Source organism: Oenanthe melanoleuca, chromosome 23 (genome assembly GCF_029582105.1).
Source record: "Oenanthe melanoleuca isolate GR-GAL-2019-014 chromosome 23, OMel1.0, whole genome shotgun sequence".
NCBI lineage: Eukaryota > Metazoa > Chordata > Aves > Passeriformes > Muscicapidae > Oenanthe > Oenanthe melanoleuca.
The window spans coordinates 5,124,272-5,149,098 of NC_079356.1; the positions used below are offsets into that span (position 1 = coordinate 5,124,272).

Consider the following 24,827-nt stretch of genomic DNA (forward strand, 5'->3'; position numbering starts at 1 on the left):
TGAATTAAATTCAGTTTCTTTTTACTTTTTGTTTTAATAGAAGATAAAACATGGAACATTGCTTGGAGAGTGAGTGCAGGAAGCAAATAAGATGAGTCATTTTTTCTTCTCACCAACTGCACAAGGAACTCCTCACTCATTCCAGCCCTTAAGTGCTGTTCCTTGCTGTCTGTGCAGGCCTGACTGTTGATTTTGGAAGACTTTCATTAGATTATGTGTCTTGCAATTAGATTGCTTAATTCAAACAGAGCTTGTATCCCAGGGGTGGGTGACCTTTCCAAGGTAACTTTTCATTCTATTTAAATAGAAACCATCTCAGCTTTTTATTACCAATTCACAATCCTTTTTATAGTAGGTAATTTTAAAGAAGATTCACACAGAAAGAGCCAGATTTGTAATTACATTTACCTGTGAGAATTCCTGATTTGCAGGGCCATTTTTATGTGTGGAGCATGTCCTGACTTCCCATACACCCACAGCTGGAGTGATTTCACCATGGATATACTCAAAGCAGTGCTGAGATGTCACCAAGGGTTTGAGTTTAATCACACACACACAGAGTACAAGAAAATCTGTTACAAGTAGTAATTTAATACAAGAAGCCTCCACTGAAAGGCTCATGTGTGAATTCTCTGGTATTTCCCACACAGATTCACCAGGCAGTCTCTCTGGAAGGTGAACATGCAGTGTACACACATGTGAGCACACACACAAGAACTGTTCTCTAACAATGCCAAAATACTGAAATATTGCTAAAATAAACATAGAAACACAAGCCTGAATTTTAGAGACACCAAACAGCATCTGAAGGAGTTAAATTCCTTTGAAATACAAGGAGACAATGAATTCATTTAGGCTTTTTTGTGGGAATCCCAGCTGGGATTTCCTGCTCTGTTGCTATTGGGATGTCCCCGTGTTTATAGACACTGATAGTGACCTGGCCTGTTTCAGACCCATATTTATTCTTGACATAGATGCTGTATTTTCCTGTGTCTTCATTGCAGACCTTCTCTATGGTGATTGTGACCATTGGCCCCTTCACATCCATCTTGTATCTGTCCTTGAACTCGATGACCTTCTCGTTTTTGAACCAGCTGATCTCTGGGTAGGGGTCTCCAGACACACAGCAAGTTAAGCACAGGGTCTGTGAAACAGAGAACAGGAATTATGGAGCTGTAAATGTGCAGGGAAATTCAGTTCATAGAACCACAAAAACCTTAAAAATCGAGTCCAGCTCTTAACACAGCCTTTCCAAGGCCCCACTGAACCATGTCCCCAGATGCTACATCCACACATCTTTTAAATTAAGAACAATAAAAATCAGTTCTCATATTTTCATTAGGTGACATTCCAACACTGGTATCTGATATTCCTTTTCCTGATATCTCCCAGTACAATCAGGATTAACGTGCCTGAATTCACTGGCCCTGACTCATATTTGTTTTACTGTCTTTTTATAGCTTCCTATGCTGTAAAGTGGCACTTGAACAGGCACGTGGGGAGTTTGCAGTTACTTTGCAGGGTTTTTGTGCTGCCTGTGTAAAGGGGAATGTGACTCAGAAATACAAGCAGGGAGTTGCTCTGAGGGAAAAATCAGGCCCAGCACTTGAAACTCCAATCCTGTGCAATGGGAGGACAAGAGAAAGGGTCTGGCTGTGAAGATGAGCCAGGAGGGCACCAGTTCCCTCCTCTGGGAAGTGCAGCAGCTCAGGAAAGCTGGAAGGGGTAAAACAAGGATCCTTCCTCCCCATCAGTGATCCTTCTGTGCCTGTGCAGGCACCAATTAATGGAGTTACTCAACATCACCTTGTCCTCCATGATGGTGGCAACATCTGGCAGACCTTGAACGACCCTGGCACGACCTGGGAATGAACAAACACAACCTTTTAGATTTTCTTATCAGCAAACTTGGCTTTGTTTCACTGAAGGGAAGAGATTCATTTACTTACGTTTCTCTGCTATTGCTGCTTCCCTGAAAGGGAGAGAACAAGATTGTGGTTTTATTTATCAGCCATTAGATTAACAATTTAGATTTAGCTGTGAAAATATTTAGGCAGGAACTTACTTTAGCCTCCTGTGCTCAGCCAGGGCATCTTCAAAAACTGCAAGAATGAAAGGTTTTAGGGAGAGTTGCCTTTTGTGTCATTTGACTCAGGAGATTTAGCATGATGTTGTTATCAGTGCTGGGATTACATGGATAAATGCAATTATCCTCTAGATAGTATCTGTCCCTGCCTTAAGGAAACACAGCTCTGTTTGTGCACTGCTGAAATAAGTGGGACAGAGTTCTCTCTTTCCAACGAGAAATACAGAACAACAGTTTGGAAAAGCCTTTGTAAACCTGAAATCTTCTTTCCCAAGATGCCACCTGTGAGCTCTGTTTTCCAGTGGAGGAATTGGAGACATCCCAGGACTAGCTGCCCTTTTTCATCCTTTGCCCAGCAGTGCCAAGGCTCCCTAAAGGCTTCAATCCTTTCTCCTGCCCACTCCCCCTCTCCTCGTGCTGCTCTGGCTCTTCCCTGTCCTCCTTACCCCAATTTCCAATGGAGATCAGCTCCAGCTGCAGTAAGGGACAGGGGCATCCCTGCCCAGGTTTGAAGGGCTCCTGGAAAGCAGCTCAGCTGTGCCTCAGCTCACCTTGCCCTGACAGGTCTGTTGACAGTCTGTGGGAGCTGTTCCCATCGAATAACTCCAGGGTGTATTTGCCCTTATCAGCCTCCCTGGGCTCCAGGATGTGCAGCCAGATCTGATCCATGGTGCTCCCAGCTCTCATCCTGTCACGGCTTTCCAGTTGTTTCTCCCTGAGTAAACAAGTGATGTCATTTCAGTCACATTTAGGAGAGCTGGAGAAATCACAACCTTCATTTTTTTTCTGCATCTGTAGTGGTTGGAAGTGTGGGAGTCAGGATTCATTTCATGGAGAGAGGAAATCCCATGGGGCTGCACTTTTAGGCAGTTTGCCAAAGCTTCACAAACTCTACAAAAGACCTCTTAGTTCTTATTTAAGGGATTGAATCCCATTTAGATGTTGAATATTTTTAAGTATTTAGCCCTTGAATGTTATTAAAAATTCGCCTCCTTATCTACTTGTGTAGGTGGTATCTAATAAAACACCAGCTCTCTACTTAGGAAGACATGATGAGGCTAAATTAGTCAGTGTTTGGGAAGAATTTTGTAATTTTGGGAATATTTTTTATTCAGAGTGGGGGAAGAGAGTGGTTTAGGAAAACATGAAGGAGTGAAAATAAAGTGTTGGAAAAAATTCTGTCTGTAACCAAGGAGGCTGTAACTGAGAAGTGTCATAAGTGAAGTGCAGCATCATTATTATTCTAGTAAAGATGATCACTTATAAATATTTATGCAGTGCCACGATAAAAATAACATGACTTTTCATTCTGGAATTCCCAGACATGTTCCATGATGAGAGTGAATTTCAGCCCTTACTCAGACAAATCCACAGTTGCCTGAAAAATTTATGAGCTCAGGCCTAAATGTTTAATTTTTGATAAACAGTTACAAGCAACAGTGTTCCAGAAACTTTGCAAATGTTTTTTTTGGGGACTTACTTGTGATACCAGGAGGTTTTCATGTAGTCTGTGTAGTACTTGACATGTGTGTAGATTTTGATGCCTTCCTCAGTGGGCTGGATTTTCAGAGGTGTGGCAGAAAGAGCTGGTGGTGGAACAGAAAGGTTGAAGTGGAGCAGGAATGCACAGATTCACTGTTCCACCACCAAATCCCACCAGAGGAGCAGGGACAGCTCTGGAGCTGGGCCTGTGGCATCCCCCCTCTCCCCTCTGCTGAAATGCTGAGCTGACATACCACTGATCCTGCACAGCTCCTTCAGAAGCTCCTCAAAGGCTGAAAGACAAACATTTAAATGTCTGTAAATACAATTATAGCAAATCTCATCCACACTGCCAATTCATTCACTGTGGTTAGGATGTTTTATATCCATGGGTTATTTGCTTTCTGTGCCAAAGCTCCCTGGGAATGGAGTTTTTGCCTCTGATTCATTTGTTTTCACATGCTGGGCATTTCTTACTAAATTTAGATGTTCCTATCTTCCTTCACACTCACCATGTGCAACCCAGACAGGAGATTTATGTAGCAGGTTTAAATGATGGATTCCAGATGTCAGGGCAGGATTTAATCTTGGGCAGCAGAACCTTCTGATTGATTCTAGTTTGAAGTGAGTGAAACATTCCTGAGCTTTTATCTGTGGGGCTTGACAGAATTTCTAATGCAGTCCTGGCTTGAGGAATGACTGCAGGTGGAAATGACATTAACATGTAGAGCAGGAAACTCTTTAACTTTGTCCAGTAACTTTTTAATGGGGGTTTTAACTCCTATAAAAGCATGTAGGACATGTAGGTTTCATAGAAAGTGAGGGTATTTGGTTTTAAATCCAAAATGAGCTCAGGGCAGGGCTGTGAGTATGTCTGACTGTGTGATCCAAGGTTCTCTTACCTCCTTTTGTGAGGTCCAGCTGGGTGGAGTCCTCTCCTCTGTTATCTGAAACAACTGCTTTGTACAGGCCCTCATCTGCTTTGGTTACCTACCAAAAACGTGTGTGCATGTGTAAAATTGCTCAAAATAACCCAAACAAGCCCCAAACCAAACCACACTCCTCCCAAGGAAATTTCCCATATCACTGAAACAGGCAGGATTTGGAAAAGGGGAAAAAGTTGAGATTTTTTCTTCCCAATGAATTTGATTGAACTGAGCAAAAATGAGGTGGAAAAAAAGGTTAATTTGCTCTAAAAATTCCTGTGAAAGGATAGGGGGGCCTGGTTCAGCAACTGTTGGTTTTGGGGCTCAGTAGCTCAGCTTTTGCCCCCAGTCCCTGTGTGAAACCTAAAAATCCCTTTGGTTCTTTTCAGCCTCTCAGGATATTAAACTTCCAACAGCCATCCACTGTTAAAAACATCTTATTTCTTATTTAGGATTTTAGAGTCACAGCCTGGTTTGGGTTGGAAGGGACCTTAAGGATTGTTTAGTTCCAACCCCCTGCCATGAATTCCACTAGAATTCAGATTCAGAACCTGACTGCAACGTTAAAAGTTTCTTCTCTTTTGCCTTTCTCAGTGTTTCTTTCACTACCCAAAACCCACATGGAATATGAATAAGATCAGCCCATATTTTTTGCCATTTTCCTGTGAGCCTCTGAGCTGTTTGGTGTTTCACCTTTGAGATCTGCAGAGTTCCCTTCCCAGTCTGTGGATCAAACACTCCCCCAGCTCGTGCCTTGTGATTGAAGAACCACTGGAAGTTGGTGTCCTTCCTCAGGTTTGTTGCCTGTTTGAAGTCAACATTTAGAATCAAAATACATTAAATTTCTTAATTCTTGGACATCCTAATATGAATCATCACTTACATTACTCCAGAATCTGAGAATTTCCCTTCTTTGTTAAAATTTCTGCCCAAAAGAAACCATCTCCTTACTGTCACTGGTCTGCAGCAAAGCATTGGCAGGAGCACTGCTCATATCCTGTGAAAATTACACCTGAAATGGAATGCTGAAGGAATTCAGGAATTCTGTTACCTTGCAGGTCAGGAGCACTTCACAGCTCTCCAAAACTTTCCAGGTCAGGTTCTCTATGAAATGTGGACCTGGAAAAGGAGAGGAGAGGAAGAAAAGAAATTAAAAGGAAAGGAAAGAAAGGAAAAGGAAAGAAAGGAAAAGGGAAAAGGAAAATAAAGAAAAAAGGATTTTCTCGTGGTGCCTTTGCTGGTTCCTGCGGGAATGCTTCCATCTAGTGCTGGGTTCCCGCAGTGCAGCTGGGAATTCCCAACTCCCACAGGGAACAGGGAGGGGAAACTGAAATAAGTAAATTTGGATCCTTTCATCCTATACTGAGCAACCCTGAGGAAGAGGAGACTGGATTTATAATGTGGTGTCACAGCTGTCATGAAGGGAATATTTTTATCCTCACTAGCAAGGAATCACCTTTCCAGTTGAATTTTTCCAATGAACTTGAGTTATAAAATTCTTTATTCACCAACATAAGGTGAGAGGTTAAAGGGGAATGCATGGGTCTTTACAAACTTAGTTAGAAATCCGGTTTTTTACAAGGAAAGGCAGTAAATCTTAATTACAGAATGTGTGTTCAGGTTGGACAATTTTCAGAGTTTGAAAGTGTTCAGAGCAATGATGCAGAACATCACTGATAAACCTGCCTAGCTCAGCTAAAACTAGTTCATTATTTTGATTTTTAAGGGCAGGGGCAAGTATCTGAAAACAAGGAGTTTTATCTTAGTGTCTTAATCAGCTTAAAAAGATGATGAAGTGAAATAAATTCACTTGGGTTTTGCCATCCTGGCCTTGTTCTGACAAGTCTTTAACCTTTGGCTGATCTTACCCTGCTTTTTCTTCCATTGTCTCCTTTTTGCTTCAGCTTCTTCTGCCACTTTATCAAAAGCTGTGGAACAGCAAAGGACAAAGTCAACACCCCCCATTATTGGATATTTCCTGTACAAAAGGTGTACAAAAGGTGTTAGCATTAGAGCTGTGCTGTCTGTTTGTGCTGAGAGCCCAACATTTATTTTCATTAAAACAAAAGAGCCATTGTAGACTTGACCATTGAGCATTTTGCAAATTAAATACAAGATTTCACCATATAAAAAGATAGGCTAGAAAACCTGAAATTAAAATATTTGAAAAGTAAGAAACACTGAAGAAGGCAGAGAGCACAATCACATCTAACTTTAATATCTGCCTTGACATTGTCAATGAAGAGAAATGGGCACTTCTAGGGCACAGCTCATCAAATTAATTTTCTCTCCTGAGCCCAGCAAGTGCTGAATTCCTCTGGAAAAGTGCCTGAGTCTCTCCAGGGAGTCAGGGAGATTTGACATTTCAGAGACATTTTCCAGTCAAAAACTTAGGAAGCTTTGGAAGGTCACTTGAAAGCAAAATGCAGAGAACCAAAACCAGAGATAGGCACTCGTTGGGGAAGGATTTGAATGAGAATCTTGTTCCTTTCTATTTTTAATTAATTTTAGGAGGCTCTCTGTACTGCATGAGCTGTGTGAACTTTTGTGCCTTGTCCTGGAGTGCAGTTGACACTTTATTGCATTCAGTGCAGTGAACCAGCTGCTTAAATACACTGAATTTCCAGCCTGATCCTGCCCTGAGATAAATGACTGCACACACTCCATTCTGTGCCAAGGCACAGTTCACCACTGCAAGCTAATATGTAAAACATTTGGAAGAAAGAACTAAGCATTCCACTTCAGCAGACTGCTTTTATCATCAAGCACCTATTTATAAGACCAAAAGCTTTAATTTATGGTAAAGAGAGATTCAGATCATTTCTTAAATGATTCCTGGACTTTAAATCTGGGCTAAAATTTGCTCTTCCCATTCCCAGTGTGCCATTAGAACTGTTGGAAATACTTTGGGGCCTTAAGTGCCTCACAAACTTTCCACTGAGCATGGCAGTCTAAATTTGATCCTGAATTCCCACTTACACTCATCCATGAGAACAAGGGTGAATTGATTTTTGGCTTTCCCATCTTTGAGCTGGGCTGTGTACATCCCTTTGTCATCAGCACAGAAATCCTGGATTATCAGTTCCACAAGGCCTTTCTCTCTGACAAAGTTGATTTTGTGTGTCTGCATAAAACAAAGGAAATAGGATAAACTGAAGAGTTTTTCCACAGTAAAAATGTTCCAAGGTCAGATCCTGGCACAGCATTTTGTACAGCAGATATTCACTCATTTTGCACCTGTATCCTCATAAAGTCCCCTCATTTTACAGGATAAGGAAGGCAGAGCACTGTGCTGTGCCATGCTGGGAATTCATCTGTTATTTTTGTGTGTGGGAATGGTAGAATTGCTTCCAGGCAGAGAGAAAGTTTCTGTAAAACCACCTAACCCAAAACATCCTTCCTGGATGGATATTACAGAGCTGAACCAGAATATCTGGGATGTTTAGTGGCATGGAAGTGTTGCACTTAGTTATAACCTGTGATGTGTAATTTTGTATTTGGCCAGGATGAGGAATATTTCCCTCTCTTGCTGAGGTGCCTGCACCCCAAAGTGCCAGGTGCCTGAACACAAATATCATCATTCTGCCTCACTGCCCTGTTTGCTCTGAGCAAATATTGTCCTTCCAGCCAGCCTGACAAATGCTTTTCATTGTGCAGGTCCGTGTCAGCTCTCCAGTGGAGAGGAGACAGATTTTAGAAGAGATAAAGCTTTGGATAAACTTGTTACATGTTGATTTAACCCCCCCCCAACAGGGCACTGACAGCTCCAAGCTGCTCTGCCTGGTCCTGGCCTTTGTTCTGGGGGTCCTGGTTGTTGTCTGGGCATTGCTGCTCTGCACTGAGCTGACAGCCCATGATTTATATTTGTGCTTCATTCTCATCTGTTCTCTCCTCTGCTCCTCTCATTCCAAGTATTTTTAAAATGTTCTAATATTAATTTGATATGGGAGGACAAGGAGGAGGCCTGAACATTTTTGTGGATGTATGAGGAGGTTGGAGGGTGCTGTAACACACAAGGCAGGGTTATTTCCAGTGCTTTGGACTGAGAAACAAATCACTTCCATCTGCTCTTAGATTCATGAGATTTGCCTGTTCAGTTCAAAATCCCCATCAATATCTGATGGGAACGTAGAAATCTGGGAATGTGCCATATTCAGCAGTGGGAAAGTAAACCAGGAATAAAAGCAGAATAAAACCTACAGGGGTACTGGTGAGCTCCTTGTCATTGAAGATCAGGTGCAGCTCAGCATCTGGGGACAGCTTCTCCACCTGCAGCCACAGCCTCACTTCCCCTTTCTCCAGAACATCGATGTTCCAGCCAGATATCAGCTGGATCACTGGCAGACAGAGAAAACCACAGGGGAATCACGGGCACAGCATGGCTTTGGCTCAGCCAGGGCTGGCCTGGCTTCCCTTTCCAGGGCTGGCCCTGGCTTCCCTGTTAAAAGCTGGCCCTGGCTTCCCTTTTTTTCAAGGCTGGCCCTGGCTTCCCTTTCCAGGGCTGGCCTAGCTTCCCTGTTAAAAGCTGGCCCTGGCTTCCCTTTTTTCAAGGCTGGCCCTGTGCTTGTGGCTTTTTGCTGCTTCAACTTACGTGGGTTCCTGATTTCGTGGCTGCGTTTCAATAACTTGTCCAGATCTGAAATGCAGAGAATAAAAAAGTCAGCACTAGGCTAAAACAAATTGGTTGTATCAATTTCATTGAATTTGTTGATGGATTCTATTTCTGTCGAAGAAAAGTTAAAATATTCAATAATGGGGAGGACTAGAAAAGGTGGTGAAGGTAATTGTTGGTTGTATCTGAATAAAATGTTGTTTGGATCAATTCAGGGAGTGAGCTAAAGGAGTTTTAAATCACTGAGACAGTAGAGCCAAATGTGAAATCTGAACTGCAGTGGAAAAATGACTTTGCAGGAGCACGGAATCTTTCCTTAGGGGACTGTAAAAGAAACTGCTCTTGAGCCTTCAAGGAATGGGAAACATCTTTTTAGTGATACCATTAAGTGGCATTAGTCACTCACTATTCTTCTGCAAGGAACTTTCCTCTAAACATCTAAGATTAGAAAATGAGGGCACATTCATTTTTTGTTGTTGACAGCTATCAGTTTTTACCTTCTTTTGTTAAAGTGCAGCTGGCAGAGATGTCATCATCTACACCTGTGACCTCCACTGAATACACACCCAGGTCCTTTTCTGAGGGCTCCTTCAGTATCAGTTTGGATCTGAAAGTAAAAAGAATAATAGCAAAAACTATATTTTCCTCAGAAATGATAACTCCTGTAGCAGAATTTGATACACCCAGAACAGGAAATACAGAACTCATTGGAATTTAAAAATGACACTGAGGAGCAAGGTAAAGCTATTGGGAGTATGATGGCAGCTGCTCCCCAGAGTGCACTGAACAGATCCTGGGGTCAGGGAGAGGAGAGGGAAACATCTGGCTTCACCTTTTTCTTGGTGTTTAATGTGTCCTTTTCTCTCCAGTCCATGGTTCATGTTCTCAGGGTGCATTAGATGCTCACCTGTTGCCTTTCTCTTCAATCCTCACTCGATCAGCATCTGGAGGTCCCTCATAGTCTTTTGTCCAGATGAATTCAGAGTCATCATTCTTTTCAGGAGCTTCAAAGGCCATATAAATGAAACCCTCTTCATCCACCCCGAGTTCAATTTCATTTGTGCCTGTATGAGCAAAAAGCCCACAGAACATTCCTTACCAAAGCAGATCAGGGCTGAGCTGCTGCACATCTAGCCCAAAAAACAACCCCAAAACAAACCACCAGTGCACAGTTAGAGCTGATTAATTCGGGCAGTTTGATTTGCCCATCTTTGTTTTACTGAGGGTGTTTCTTGCTGTGAAACTGGCAGCTGATGTGTCACAGAGCAGTTTTTCACCCAGATCATACATTTATGTACAGACTGTCCCAGTCTCATGGCTTTGCTCATACCAGGTTTGGTTTTAGGCACCACAGGGTCCGAGGGGAGTGAAGGGGGTCCAACTCCAGCCTTGTTCAGTGCTCGTACTCGGAAAATGTAACATTTCCCTGTGTCCAGGTCTGAGACCTGCAGGGAACACAGCCAGCAACTCATGTCAGACTGAGAGCAGCAGCACTTGGGCTAAGAGCAGGTACCGGTATAAATGGATTTTTGGATATGCTTGATTTTGTTTAATTAATTAAACAACAAAATTAAATTTAGCAGCAATTTATTAATAACAGCAATTGTATATAAATGAATGCAATCCAAATATGTGAGTTACATATGTTGAAGTGAATACAAAATTTGGCAGTGAGTAATTTAGTATAATTGAGGTCTGGTTTGAATAAAGCAAAATGGGGTATGAGTAGGGTCATTCCTCTCACACCACACCAAATCATTCAAGCTAAAATCTCACTTATATACTGTTATATTAATACAGAATATTATATACATATATAAATAATACAGACCTTCATGTGTGTGCTGGCTGTGGGCTGCTGGTTTATTTGTTTCCAGTCCTCTGAGCCTTCTTCACACATCTCTATGAAGTACCCAGTGACTGGTCCTGCCCCTGGGTACAGTGGAGCTTCCCAGTGCAGCTGCAGGGAGGAATCCCTCACCTCAGAGCACCTCACATCGTAGGGAGGGCCTGGCACAGAGGGACAAGGTGTCTTGGGTTGCAGTGCAGGATGTGGCCAGAAATGTGAATTCTGTCACCATTTGTTAAACCAGGTGGGGCAGTGACCCTGATCTCCATGGAGATATCCTCTGCTAATGGGCCATCTTTAAACCAGCTGGGCAATCATCTTTATCTTTTCCACAACCCATCCTCCCTCCAAAAAAATATCATCTGCTAATAAGCCATTAAGTCCCACTGTATAACTAATAAAATTATATTATCCCATTAAAAAATGCTCCAGCCAAAAAAAAAAAAAAAAAAAGCTGAGCTTTTCCTACCTAGATAAAAAACCTAAAATTTTAAACAGCAAAATACTGTTTTTCCATTAAATTCCAAAAAAAAACCAAAAAAACCAAACCCTTTTTCCACATCATCCCTAAACCTCCAAAAAAATAGACTACACTCTTCTACAAAACTACTACTTCAACTAAACCACATCTGCCTCTGCAAAAAAACTGTAGCCACCATTTAATCAAACTGCTATCAACACCCTGACTGACAGAGTGTCAGGTTGTATTCTGACTCTGGCAGTGTTTTGGAATTGTTCTTTTTAATACTGTATTTCTCTTTTAATTTTCCTAGTAAAAAACTATTATTCCTAATTCCCATATCTTTACCTAAAAGGCCCTTGATTTCAAAATTATAATAATAATTTGGAGGAAGAAGTTTACATTCTCCATTTCAAAAAAAAGCTTCTGCCTTTACTAGCAAACACCTATCCTTCAAACCAGGACATAAAGAAAAAGGAATTTAGAGTTTAGGTCCTGATTCTTTATTCTGTGGGAACAATATTATTAAAAATACCTGGCTGCTCTATCTGAATGCAGGAATAACACCCTGCATCAGAACATCCCTGGAAGTGTTTGTGTGCTTTTCTCTCCTGGGAACAGCCATCTCTATGGCAGAAACCCCTTGGAAGGGTGAGGAGATAACAAATACAGCTGGTGACATTTTCCTGGGTGGTTTTACATGAGGGATACCTGGCTCTGGCATTGTCCATTCCTCACATCTGAACAAGTCACTGGGCTCAGACACTTCCCCAACTCCAGCCCTGTTCATGGCACGGGCACGGAACTGGTACAGGTGCCCCTCCTGCAGGCTGCTGACCTTGGGGGCAGAAGGGCAGACATGGTTAGTTCAGGCCAGCAGGACTCTGGAGAAGCAGAAAAATCCCAGCTGAAGCCTTGGTGCAGCTGTTCCCAGCTGTGTCTGGATGGATACCGTGCAAACTCGCCGAGGAATTGGCTGGGTGTTGACTTCGTGCCAGTCTGGCTCAGAGTGGTCGTGCTGGTCCAGGAAATATCCCAGGATCTTTGTTCCTCCTTTGTGCTTTGGGGCCTTCCAGCCAATGGTCATCTCAGTCTTGCCACAGTGCAGCAGCACAAAGCCACGAGGGGCTGAGGGGCAGGCTGGGCACAGAGGGACAGACAGAACAGGAATGACAGCACAGTGTCCATGTTCTCACTGGGAATCACAGCAAAAGCCTTGGATGTGCCTCAGGAGTGCCTTAGGGTTTGTGTGGCACAAAAGGTGGGAGCAGTGGGCTGATGATGGGGAGCATGGAGGGTTACATCTGGATGGGGTGGTTGTAGGATTTTCTAATTTCCCTGAGAAATTCCCAGTGTTGACTTCCACACATCGCATAACTGAGCACTTCAAATGGACACTTGTACCCAGAGCCAAATGAACACCACAAATGTAACACACTGCTAGGTCAAAATGCTAATTAATTAACTCTGTCCACGCTTGGCAACTGTAATTGTTGGCAGAAGCTGCAGGGTACAAGCAAATGAGTTTCCTTTTGTTTTGTTTCTCAGTGGTGGCTGTGCCTGGCAGATGGGGGTTGGAGGGGTTTAATTTTGGTCACTACTCACCAATTGCTGGCCTGACAACGATGGGATCTGTTTCTGGTGAGCTCTCACTCAGTCCTGCCTCACTGACAGATTTCACACAAAACACATATTCCTTCCCAGGCTGCAGCCCAGGAACAGTAAATCTGGGGGAGCAAATGAAAATGTTTGTGTTTGCCTGTGCACAGGTAAACAGTGCTGAAACAGGCAGCAACACACTTTAACTGCTTTGTTCTTGCAAAATAATTATTTGTCATTACAAATTAATGTGTCACATGAAATAAATGCGATAAATTGCATTGGGTATGGATCAGATGGAATCACCATTGGCAGGGAGATAAACAGGATTTTTAATGGACTTTTTCTGCTTGACATGTGACCCCCCCCTCAGCTGGAGAGTGACTGTAAATTCTGCATGTGATTGACACTGAGTTACTCTACTGGAACACAGGCAAACCCATGGAATGTGGATCTGCTGGTGCCTCAGGCTCTGTGCAGAGCACACAACCAGCTCTGGGTGTAAAAACAAGGCTTGGGGCAGCTCTGAACCCTCCAAGAGGTTGTGGTGCTGCTGGTGTGCCTGCCAGCCTGTGTGTGGGGACTGAAGGAAGTTCTTTTTTTATCTGAAACACGACTCCATGCAGAAAGAGAAGAATGCAGGTTGGGCCCCTGTGATCCCTGAGCAGAGCTGAACTCACTGGTTGCATGTCACTGGTTTGTTGTTGACTGTTTGCCATTCCTCCGTGCCCGTCTCCCGGCAGTAGATGTAATAGCCAAGGGGCTCCAGGCCACCCTTGGGCTTGTCCCACTGCACAACAACAGATGTCTTGGTGTCTCTGAATGCCAGAACCTGAGATGGGGGAGGCAGAGGAGCTAAAAAAAGGGAACAAACAAACAAAACACACGGACAAAAGTAGCGAGGGTTAAAATCTGTAATTTAAAAAAGCCAAAATTATTATAAGTGAGTTGGCCTGTTTGATTTATTAATCTTTTCCAGAGCACCATTTTCAAATTGTTGCCACGGAAGCTGTGGCTGCCCCATCCCTGGAAGTGCCCAAGGCCAGGTTGGATGGGGCTGGAGCAGCCTGGGGTAGTGGAAGGTCCCTGCCTGTGGATGAGCTTTGAGGTCCCCTCCAGCCCAAACCTGGGATTCTGTGGAATTAGAGCAAAATGCCATGGACAGGATCCCACCCTACAGGATCTGTTTCTGTGCTTGGGGTTGCCAGATGTCTTCTTCCTCTCCCACTGATTTCTGCAGTTATCCCACACACCCTCCTCTGAAGGAGAGGAGGAACAAAGCTCATCTGTTGATTGTCCTTGGCTCCACCCTGAGCTGGGACCTTCACTCTGCATTCCCATTTATGAGTGAACACTGGAGCAGCTTCAGTGTGGGACAACAAACAGATAAAGAGTCAGTGCTCATCTCTCTGCAGAAGAGAAACACCAGCATGAGCCTTTGGCCTCTTACTGTCAGCTCAGGGAGAAAACAGCCCAAAGCAGCCCTGCAGAGGCTGCTGTCCTGCCTGAGCCCCCAGCCAGGCTGCTGCAGCCTCTGTCATTCCTTGCACACTGTCACCTCCCTCACACCACGCTGGAAGCATCCTTGGATTAAACACAGGCTTCAACTGTTCCTGTTTTATTAAATGTAATTCCCTATCACTGCTTGCTTAGATTAACACTGCCCTGACCAACTGCAAACCAATTAAAGAAGGATTTAAGGCTTCAAGAGTTTTCCTTATATCAAAGCAACTGCAGTGTAACCATAGCCTGTGAAGTTTAGAGCAGAGCCTGGGCAGGGGATCCCCCTCATTCCTTTCAGTTAGTGTAGAGCAGAGCAGAGCAGAGCAGAGCAATAATTACCCAGTTTTGCCCCAGCAGTGATGGGTGGGCTGGGCAGGGAGGGCTCGCTGATCCCAAACTTGTTGACGGATCGCACGCGGAACCGGAAGGATTTCCCCTTGGCCAGATCAAAGAGTGCAAATCTTGGGGAATTTGCTGGCAAATCCAGGTTCACCATTTGCCAGGAGTTGCTGCCTACGAGCGACTGCAACGAGAAAAGTGATGATTTACAGCTCCTACCGTGAGCACAAAACTCTCCTGACCAATAACTAAGCTGGGCTTTGTAGGAAAGGAATTTTTAAAACCAAAGCCATAAATTACATATTTTTGTTGATGTAGCCAAACTTTTCACCCTTAGCAGCAGAGGGCCCCTTTGCTACAGGAGGTGAGAAATAAGAATGCATGAAAGGAGATTGGCAGAGGATACCAATTAACCAACAGGATGATGAGTGGGGAGCAGGACAGTGAGGTACTCTGCAGTTCTTCACAGCTTTTCCACCTTTCAGTTCTTCCTGTTAGAATTCTGCCACTGTTGTGTGGTGTTAAAATTCCTTGTCCATTCCTTGTTAACCATTAGTCCTTGAGCTGGTGTCAATCGGGGCTGTGGCTCAGGGCACTGTGAGGAGGAGGAGGCTGAACCAGCCAGGTTTGAGGCTGGATGTCCCCAGTTCCTAACTGGGAATGGCCTCACCTGTGCCATGACCTACCTGAGACAGAAATGGTTCTGCTCTGCAGCTCCCCTCCTGTGTGATATTATTTTCTTACCTTTTCCACATAATAATTCAGTGGTTCTCTGCCTCTTGGATCTGGTTCATCCCAGGCCAAAGCCACATAATCTTCTCTGACCTCACTTGCATGAACATTGGTGGGTGGCAAGGGAATTTTAATGTGTCCTATGGGAAGGCAGAAAAGGCTTTTGTGGTAATTTGGCAGGAAAATGAAGTTCTTTTACAATGGATTCTGTTCTCCTACTACAAATTAAGATTCTTCAATATAAAGAAGGAGACAAACACTTTGGGGAAACTTGAACTCACCCTCCAGGTCATCCTTGGATATTTCTATGGTTCTGCCCTCGTCGTATGGAATCACTGCAGTGACAAACAGGGAAGTGTTACCCACTCACAATGACCTAGGACTGGGTCATTGCTTCTCTGCACAATTACAGACATTTTATGTCACAAACAATGGTGTTTTGAGCTTTTTCTGTTTCAGAATGCTCCCAAGATGGGCTCAGCAAAGGCATTTGTGGGAATGGGGAGGATCTGGACAATCTGCATTCCTGCAGAATAATAATATTCCTGTGGTCCTGAGGGATCAAATTGTCCTGGCTTTGGTACCAACCTGTCACTCTCTTGTCCCTGCTGGGGTCATGGGTTGTGACAGGGTCAGTGGCCTTTGAAGGGTGGCTGGTGCCAGCCTTGTTGACAGCCCTGACCCGGAACTGGTACGTTTGTCCCTCAGCCAGGCCCAGCACTGGACACCTGCAGCTCTTCACGGGCTGGGCACTGCACTGCAGCCACTCCTGGGAGCCAGCCTCACACCTGCAAGGAAGCACAGCCCACAGTCCTCCTGTTTCCACACTCACACCAGGGTTCTTAGCTCAAAGATGGGCCTTACAGACCTCTCAATGAGGTATCCCAGGATGGGGCTTCCTCCATCACTGCTGGGTGGTACCCACGAAAGGACCAAGCAGTCTTTGTTCACATCGTGGCATTTCACGTTGAGGGGGGATCCTGGGGCACCAGCTGTGGGTGCTGCAGCATCTGTGAAACACCAGGTGAGGCTGGTCAGTGTGAGGTTATGGACCTCCAGTGCTCTAGGCATTGACTTTGTCAGGTTATCTTAAATAAGCAAAGCAGCTAAAAACGTTATTTATTACAAAGCACATCAGTCTTAAAAGGCAAGCAGAAAAGTGATAGCAAAAGCAATGACAAAAACAGAAAAATCACAAAAGCAAATGGGAAGAACACTGTCTGTCCTCAATACAAACTTTTATATAGAATATTTCCAACAAGCTAAGACACAAACTTGAACCATCACTCTTTAACCTATTAGAATTCCAGTTTCTTAACATGCTAGGTCACATATAGACTACACATTCAACCTATCTTGTTCTATCAGAAAAATGTCAGCAGTATTCTTACTAGAGCTCTATTGTGTCTAAACAATGTCTACAACCACAGTCCTGAAACCTCTACTGAAAACATTAATATGTTTTAAACCTTCACTAGAACTTGCACTTCTACTTTGGCATCTAAACCTTTCACTTACTAAAAGCATTAGAGCTCATACTAAAACTTACTGACTCACTTACTTATCCTAAAACTTAAACTTACAGCTCTACCTTATGTGTGAGTGGCTTAATATACTTCAATCCATCCACAGGCTTTAATTCAATCCCTGCACTCTGATTTCTCTCTGAAGAATTCAGAGACTTCAACTCACTGACTCCAACAGGTTAGGTTGTGTTCTTTTCTCTTCCAAAATTTTCACTGAGTACCTTAATTTTAAGGAACACAAATCCTATTTTCTAACACCCAAATCACCAGCGAAAATAAGATTTGGTCACTGTGATAATTGCACACACAAAATTAGGAGTTGTTTTTGTGGGGGGGTGGGAATCCCTCCATGCCAAGGAGATGTGGAGGTGCTGCAGGTACCTCTAACAAACACGTAGGTGGTGTGCTCCTTGCTGCCCTGCAGCGAGGGCACTCGGATGGTGTAGAAGCCCTCGTCCTCCTTGTGAGCGCAGGGCACGGCCAGCGCGGCCTCGCGCCCCCGCAGCCGCAGCTGCCGCCGCTCCGACCCCTGCAGCAGCTCCCCTGGACCAGAGGAGGGAAAGGATCACTGCCTTTGCCTGCTTAGGAGTGATAATGTTTATTTCTGAATGCCTCAAAGAGCACAGAGTGAGATGAGGGATCTCTAAGACATTCCTGGTATTATTTTTGTGCCTCCAGATTGCAGCCGTGGGCTCTGATCCACAGAAAGACCCAAACCTGGGTTGCCAGCAGAACAACACAGAATCCAAAAGCTTTTCTCACAGGCTTTCCAAACTAAGGCTCTTAAAATATTCTTATGGACAGGAATGTCATTACCTCCAAACCATTTCAATGGTGTCATCTTTTACAAATGGAGAAAAGGCAAACATTAAATAGCAACATCTGTAGCTTGAGCAGAGCTGAGAACAGCTCAGGAATCCTGAATTTTAATTTTTAAATTTTTTTCTGTGAACAGTCAATCACAGCTATGAATTCCAGTGGGATATTCCCAGAGGTAAATGCACATAACCTCAGCTGTTGCCTACAAACCATCTCTGAACCAGCTGATGTCTCGTTGGTGATCCAGTAAATCAGAGGAGAAGTAACAGCACAGGGTGAAAGGCTCCTTTTCTCTTGCAAATAAAGGTTTCAGTGGGAAAGCAAAATCTGCCTCTCTGGCCAAAAGGGATCCTGTGGAATAAAAGCTGGCATGATAAAGTGATTTCCAGAGCCTCCCTCCTGTAGTATTTTTATTGTCATATATTTAGAGTGAGCTTTGCACTTTGCACGTGCAGTCAGGCTGACAGGAAAAACTCTCAGGGAAAAAATAATCAGATTGCATCAGGCTATAAAAATAGTTAATGATAACATCAATGATTTACTCACTTTTGTATATTTCTGAATCAAATCCTGACTCCTTTCCATAATATTCTGTAAGATAAGAGGAAAATACATTTAGCAAATCTCACAGAGTGTATATCTTTTTAAAAACACCCAGTGATGTTCAGCAAATTGTTTTTCCCTCAAGCCAGGCCTTAATTTGAACCTTTAAAGTGTCCCCATGGGGTAAAACTTGAATTCATTTGACAGCTGATGCCCTTCATGAGCCACTGGGGATTGTCTGAGAGGAAATTGTTCCCATGACTGTTCCAGTGGAAGCAATCCTGCTCCAAATGCTCACGTGCACTCAGATATTCAGAGCCAAGGAGGGCTGTGCCACTTTGGCTCCTGCCTTTTCAAACAGGCAAGTCAAAACCAAATAAAATAAAATAAAGATCTGAATAAAAGCAATCCTCTGGGTTTTAACAGCATTCCCAGAGGATGATGTGATTCTTGAAAGCTGCCAGTGACTGGGACTTCAGGATTTACCCAAGAGGAAGATGTTTGTGCTGAGACACTGGGGCAGTGCCTGGAGCTCAGGGAGGGATCCCCAAATCAGCTGATTCTGGATTCTCTGCAGGTGCCACATGTGGATGCTGGCCCACCACAGCACAGTGTGAAATCATTTGGGGCTGAAATCCAAGTGATGCACTTCAGATGAAACTGAAACACTTTTCTCTCAAGTTGTGATAAATGCCCATTAAATAAAGCCTGTGCTTCCAGTGATTGAAATTTGGCAGTAGCAAACCAAAAAAATGAGGAGTGTGAGGGAAATATAAGGGAAATACAAAGCACTGGAGGTGAACCAGCCTCATCCTGGGTCCTGAGAGACCCTCAGTGATGTCTTAGGGAAAGGGAGCTGAGGATCCCAGGGACCTTCCAGCCAGCCAGGGGCCAGGGGAGGAGATGCCATGGGCTGCCTGGGGCACCAGGAATGTTCCCAGTGCTGGCAGGATTAAGGGCTGGCTGTAATCTCTATTTTCAGAGCAGTAAATGCAGATAGCAGAAGGAAGACTCAGGTTACTGGGATGGGTTTGGGGGGAGGAGCAGCAATTTGGGGGCCCCTGAGCTGCTCCATCCTCACCCCTGCTCTGATCCTAAAGGTTCCACAGGGAGCTGAGAGCAGGATGGAATTATTGGTGTGGAATTTTGCTGCTTTGTGGCCACACTGTGAGAACCTCCTGAGAACTATTCCTGCACTAGGGCAGGGGGAATTTGGGAATCTGGGGAGGATGCAAAGGAAGGTTCTCTGGGTGTTATACCTGTCCCTTTAGAACTGGTAATGCCTGCATATTTCCAGATATGCTGAATTTTGATAGCCTTTAATGAAAGGACCTGAAAGGTGTGATAATACACTTATTTTACAATCCTGGATCTGCATTCCAGACAGGATTCAGGTCAGAATATATTATATTAAATAAATAAATATCAAATAAATGTGATAATAACCCATGACAGGATTCTGTCACTCTTACTGAAGGGTTCCATTGTCTACACTCCTGTAGGTCTATTCTATCCATGCTTTTTATTACACAATTGTAATTTAAATATAAATAGATGATATGTGAACAGCTAAACTGTGCTCCTGTGAGACTGCTCTGCATATTTCCTAAAGCTTGAGATAATTCCCCTTTTTAAGTGCTGGTGGTTTATTTACTTCCTTCCCCATGTCTGGGTTTGGCTGTGCACAATGTGGATCTGTGGAGTCTGGGCCAGTTATTTTACGAACAGCACAGATCAAAGAAGAAAATATTTCATTTGCCCTTGGTAGTTACTGATTTCAGGGAAAAACATGAAATGGTGCCACTGAAAGCCACAGTTCTTGGGGAGCCGTTTCTTGCTCAACTTTAGCAGACTCTTTGTTGTGTGTTCCACTGTGGGGTTGTTTCATAGCAGTCCAGAAGAAATAAGCACCTAAATTTAGTACAATTTTATCCCAGTGAAAGGACAGCTGTGTCCTTATGGAATCTGAAAGGGAAAACTTTGGCTGGGCCCAGAAATGACTAAGGAAGAGAAGCTGCTCTGTCCTTCTCCAGAGTGCTTGTGTGTGCCTATCAAATAATGAAAATATTTGGAAGACTCTGCAGTATTTGAAAGTTTAAACCCAAAGGAATATTTGTACTTACTCCTGACAAGCACTGTAGCAAAGGAATAAGCTTCCCCATACTGATTCTTTACCTCCACACTGTATTCAGCAGAATCTTCCATGGTGCATCTGAAAAAAAAATTCCCTTCTTTCATATTTCACAGGACAAATTCCCCTTTAATCCCAGAGGTGGTTGCTTTTCATCCAGAAGCTGCTTTTCTTTTCAATTACAAGGATTTCTGATACTTTCTTGTCAGTTTTTTCTTTTGAGACCCACAAGGAGAACATTTTAAGTACTGAACAAGCAAAAGGCCTGTGGAACACTTGATTCCACACACTGAAGATTTGCATTTGTCTCTCACTGTATAATTCATAGATCAGAACTGATGTTGTTCTGATTACACTGATCCATCCCAAATCACTTTTTTTTGTCTGCTCATTAAGTTCTTAATGTGCATCCTTACCCTGAAGGAAAAAAATGTTGCTGATGCATAAAAAAGAGGAGCAGAAGTAAATCAAACCATTAAATTTTGTTTGATTTTTTTAAACCTTGTGAACTGCTGTGGAGATTGCCAAAGCTTTAGCTCAAACACAAGAGCCTAAAGGCAGGCAAGGTCAGATTCCAGAAGAATGAGTTGGTTTGTTTGTCATACATAGCTTGGGAATTTCGGGAAGGCAGGTCTCCCTCGGCAGAAAGGGCACAGCCATTACCTGCTGATCTGCAGGGTCAGCATCCCAAACTGATTTTTCATCTGGTATTTTCCTGCTGGGGCTTGGCGGAGATCGATGGGGATCCCATTTTTATACCTGGTGCAGGAGAAGGAAAGGTGCAGTCAGGAAAGGACCCACACCAAACACCACAGGAGAGAGGAGACACAATTCCCTCTTTTCCAGATCTCCCTCCTCAATCCAAAGCAGCCTGACCCTCCCTGGTCCTGTGTGGCTGCTCAGCCCTGGCTCTGCTTTCCTTCCCTGCAGCTCCTGGCAGGGAGCTCACAGATTTCTCTCCCTCGTGTTCCCCAGCATGTGTGGGAGGCTCAGATCCTCTTTGCTCTCTGGATAATTCAGAGAGGTCGTTCTGGAAGGACACAGGACAGGCAGAGCTGCTGCCTACGAGTCATTAGCAATGCAAATGTTTGCACTCCTAAACCTTCCAGAGGGGGAATGGTCAGTCACTTCAATCTGATTGAAGTACACCCTGCAAATTGGGTTTTAGAGTTCTGGTGTTTATGGTGTGTGCTGCACTCAGGCCCAGTCCATAACACTCTCCCCCTAAAGCTGGTTAAAATACAAAGAGAGTCAATGGCCGTTGTGTTGTATTTTACAAACTGTAGAAGCAGCAGCAGATTAATGCTGGAGCCCTCATGGCAGCCAGGCCTTGTTGGGATTTGTTTGTGGTGATTTAGTGCTGAAAGGAGCTCTGGTTTTGACACCTAAATCCCAAATTTACCTGTGGGAAAACCAAAGGAAACAGGGAAACCCCCATGAACATCAGCCCTGAATGAGCCTTGTAGGAATGTCCAGGAAATGGGGAACCCCCATGAACATTATCCCTGTCCCAGGAGGATCCCAGGGCTGTCACTGCTTCCCATCCCCCATGTCCTTACTGGTCCCACAGTGGGACTGGACACTGAGGTGTTTTCTGGAGCTCTCCCTCCCTCCCCCCTGGCACTGCCCTGTGCACAGGGGGCCATAGCAGGTGGCACAGGGACCACAGCAGGTGGCACAGGGGACCACACCAGGTGGCACAGGGGACTATACCAGGGGGCACAGGGACCATACTAGGTGTCACAGGGACCACAGCAGCTGGCACAGACGCCACACCAGGTGGCACAGGGACCATAGCAGGTGGCACAGACGCCACACCAGATGGCACAGGGACCACACCAGGGGGCACAGGGACCATAGCAGGTGGCCTGTGGCACAGGGGCCATACCAGGTGGCACAGGGGCCACACCAGGGGGCACAGGGGCCATACCAGGTGGCCTGTGGCACAGGGCAGCCCAGGGTGGTGCATGCCAGGGTCACGTCCATGCTCTCCCAGACGGCGTGTGCCCGCAGCGGGATCCAGAACAGGGGCGCCCGCCCCGACAGCAGCTCCAGGAGCTCCTTCTGCAGGCAGAGCTGTTCCATTGCCTGTGCAGGGACACTCTGGGTAAAAGCACTGCAAGGGCATGGTGTCACACAGATTCCCTGACATGAGTGACCTGTGATAACATTTCAGTATCAAGGAGACACTGGGTCAAGGCACTGCAAAGGGGTAATGGTATTATACAAATTCTGTGACATCAGAAGCCTGTGATAATATTTCAGTATCAGGGAGACACTGGGCAAAGGCACCACAAAGGTTTGATATTACACAAATTCTCTGACATGAATGACCTGTGATAACATTTCAGTATCAGGGAGACACTGGGTAAAGGCACTGCAAGGGATGATGGTGTTACACAAATTCTGTGACATGAGGGTCCTGTGATAATATTTCAGTTACAGGGGTGCAAGGCCTTTGTTGGAGGGATTTTGGGGTTTTCCTAACACCTGTTGAGGTGTGGGATCCTCTCCAGAGCACAGCTTTAGCCTCTGCCAGCAGAGGGGTCTGCTCTGACCTTCCTGCACAGCCCCCTCCGGTCAGCCCTCACTCGGAGCAGCCTGCAGAGCCTGAGGACCTCCTCCTCCATCTTCTCCATGTCATTCCCAAAACAAATCCTCTTCTGCCCCCTCTGCTCCAGCTCCAGCATGTCAGCTTCCCTTCTGAGATTGTACTCCCTGGAACTACATCATGACAAGAGAAGACAGAAGTCAAGATAAAACTTTTTTTCTCCTTTTTTGGGGCCTTTTTTTGTTGTTTATAGCACATTTTTTGGTTAAATCAGGGGTGTTAAGGACAGAAACACCAGCTGATAGAGTATGGGTTGGAATGTCAGGGAATTATCCCCCAGCACTCCCAGAAGAGATCAAACTTCCACTGTTTGGCCACTTTTAATCCCAGGGAGGAAGCTGGGAAAAGGAACAAAGGGAGGAGAGATTGGCTGAGATTTTCTAGGAAAAAGGGAGAGTCCCATCTGTTACCATTCATTTATTAATCTGTTGATATTTTCCATTTATTCATGTAAAATCTGATTTCTCTCACGCCCCTACATGTAAAGGAAATGTCTTCATTATCACATGGAACCATAATTTAATTTCCTGCATTTTAGTTGAAGCCTGGTGTTTTTAAAGGAACAACCTCTGAATTGAATCTGCTCTTTTTGCTTCCAGCAGAATAAATTGGAAGCTGTGACTCTGATCCAGAGCTGAGATGTTGCCTACAATGGTTATATTGCAGTTACAATTAATTCCTGACTTACTTTGCTGTTTCGGAGGTCAGAGCAAGGGCAGCTGCTATGGATAGGTCTGAAGGGCTGAAAGTCTCCTCTTCCTCACTTCCAGGGGCAGATTCATGGAAAAGAATCCAGAGAATTTCCATCATTTCCCAAACTCAAAATTCTACAAATCTGTGGATGTGTAGGAAGCCCTGTCTGCACTTCATTGATTCAACCTGTCCCAAACTCTGGCTCTTACCTGGTTTTAAACCTTTTTTTCCTGGTTGTGGAGCTCATTTCCAAGCTCTGTTTCCTCTCCTCCTTCTGCTCCTCTTCTCTGTGGTGGAAAAAGGCTCGAGTTCCCATGGTGGGATGTCAAGGCCAAACTCTCTTGCTGGAACAGATTAAAACATTCAAATCAGACACTTCAACAGAATCCTTTAAAGTCCTTGTTCTGCTTTGGCATTCAGGGGCTGTGAGTGAAGGTTCATACAAAAATATTTTCTGGCATCCACACTGTGAGAGGGGTTTGCTTCTGTGGGAAGTGGGATGGGGGAGAAATGGAGCTGGCCCAGCTCAGGGAGCAGGCAGCCCCTTGTGGGTAGATTGTTTCTCCAGGATCTTATTCTATGTTTCTTATTCTATGTTTCTCCAGGAATCCTGGAAGGTTTGGGTTGGAAGGGTCCTTAAGCCCATCTGATGGGCAGGGACATCTCCCACCAGTTCCAGCTGCTGAACCAGAGCTCTCCCTCCTGTCCCCACCCCCAAATCTGTAATTCCCCATTCCCAGGCTGCACACAGAGCAGTCACAGCTCAGCACTCCAGGAGGAAAATGCCTTATCCAGTCCTTTACATCCTTCAGGTGTTCCTCCTGAGCTCTTAGGGAAAGGTGGTAAAATCATGGAGAAAACAGTATCCTCCCTTTGGGATTGTCAGGATTTTCCCAAAGAGTGACAGGGGAATGTC

The 24,827-nt window shown here is 44.5% G+C and overlaps 1 protein-coding gene across 1 annotated transcript; it reads right to left on the minus strand.

Moving 5' to 3' along the window:
• Nucleotides 1–31: 31 nt before the first annotated feature.
• Nucleotides 32–24,250, minus strand: MYOM3 (myomesin 3). The gene is made up of 36 exons (XM_056509340.1): nucleotides 24,121–24,250; nucleotides 23,907–23,981; nucleotides 23,166–23,331; nucleotides 22,538–22,695; nucleotides 21,271–21,366; nucleotides 20,600–20,688; nucleotides 18,480–18,524; nucleotides 18,144–18,284; nucleotides 17,496–17,657; nucleotides 16,457–16,598; nucleotides 16,177–16,376; nucleotides 15,870–15,923; nucleotides 15,601–15,728; nucleotides 14,857–15,040; nucleotides 13,695–13,869; nucleotides 13,021–13,142; nucleotides 12,368–12,555; nucleotides 12,127–12,253; nucleotides 10,938–11,116; nucleotides 10,437–10,551; nucleotides 10,014–10,170; nucleotides 9,604–9,713; nucleotides 9,086–9,130; nucleotides 8,695–8,831; nucleotides 7,474–7,618; nucleotides 6,363–6,422; nucleotides 5,546–5,613; nucleotides 5,188–5,298; nucleotides 4,471–4,558; nucleotides 3,823–3,861; nucleotides 3,567–3,672; nucleotides 2,638–2,801; nucleotides 2,066–2,102; nucleotides 1,950–1,972; nucleotides 1,807–1,862; nucleotides 32–1,144 (listed from the first exon to the last, which is right to left on the minus strand). The coding sequence occupies exons 1-36, from the start codon at nucleotides 24,225–24,227 to the stop codon at nucleotides 848–850; spliced, it is 4,296 nt and encodes a 1,431-aa protein (XP_056365315.1). The 5' UTR covers nucleotides 24,228–24,250; the 3' UTR covers nucleotides 32–847.
• Between the last annotated feature and the right edge of the window lie 577 nt (nucleotides 24,251–24,827).

What these genes read in the sequence shown, in the direction of transcription:
- MYOM3 (XM_056509340.1), bottom strand. Translation starts at nt 24,227, where the DNA reads ATGGGAACTCGAGCCTTTTTCCACCACAGAGAAGAGGAGCAGAAGGAG. An exon ending in CCTGTGCCACAGGCCACCTG is followed by an intron (nt 21,367 to 22,537) that starts GTATGGCCCCTG and finishes CTCCTGCACCAG; the next exon opens with GTATAAAAATGGGATCCCCA. An exon ending in AAACCAGTGACATGCAACCA is followed by an intron (nt 13,143 to 13,694) that starts GTGAGTTCAGCT and finishes TTGCTCCCCCAG; the next exon opens with ATTTACTGTTCCTGGGCTGC.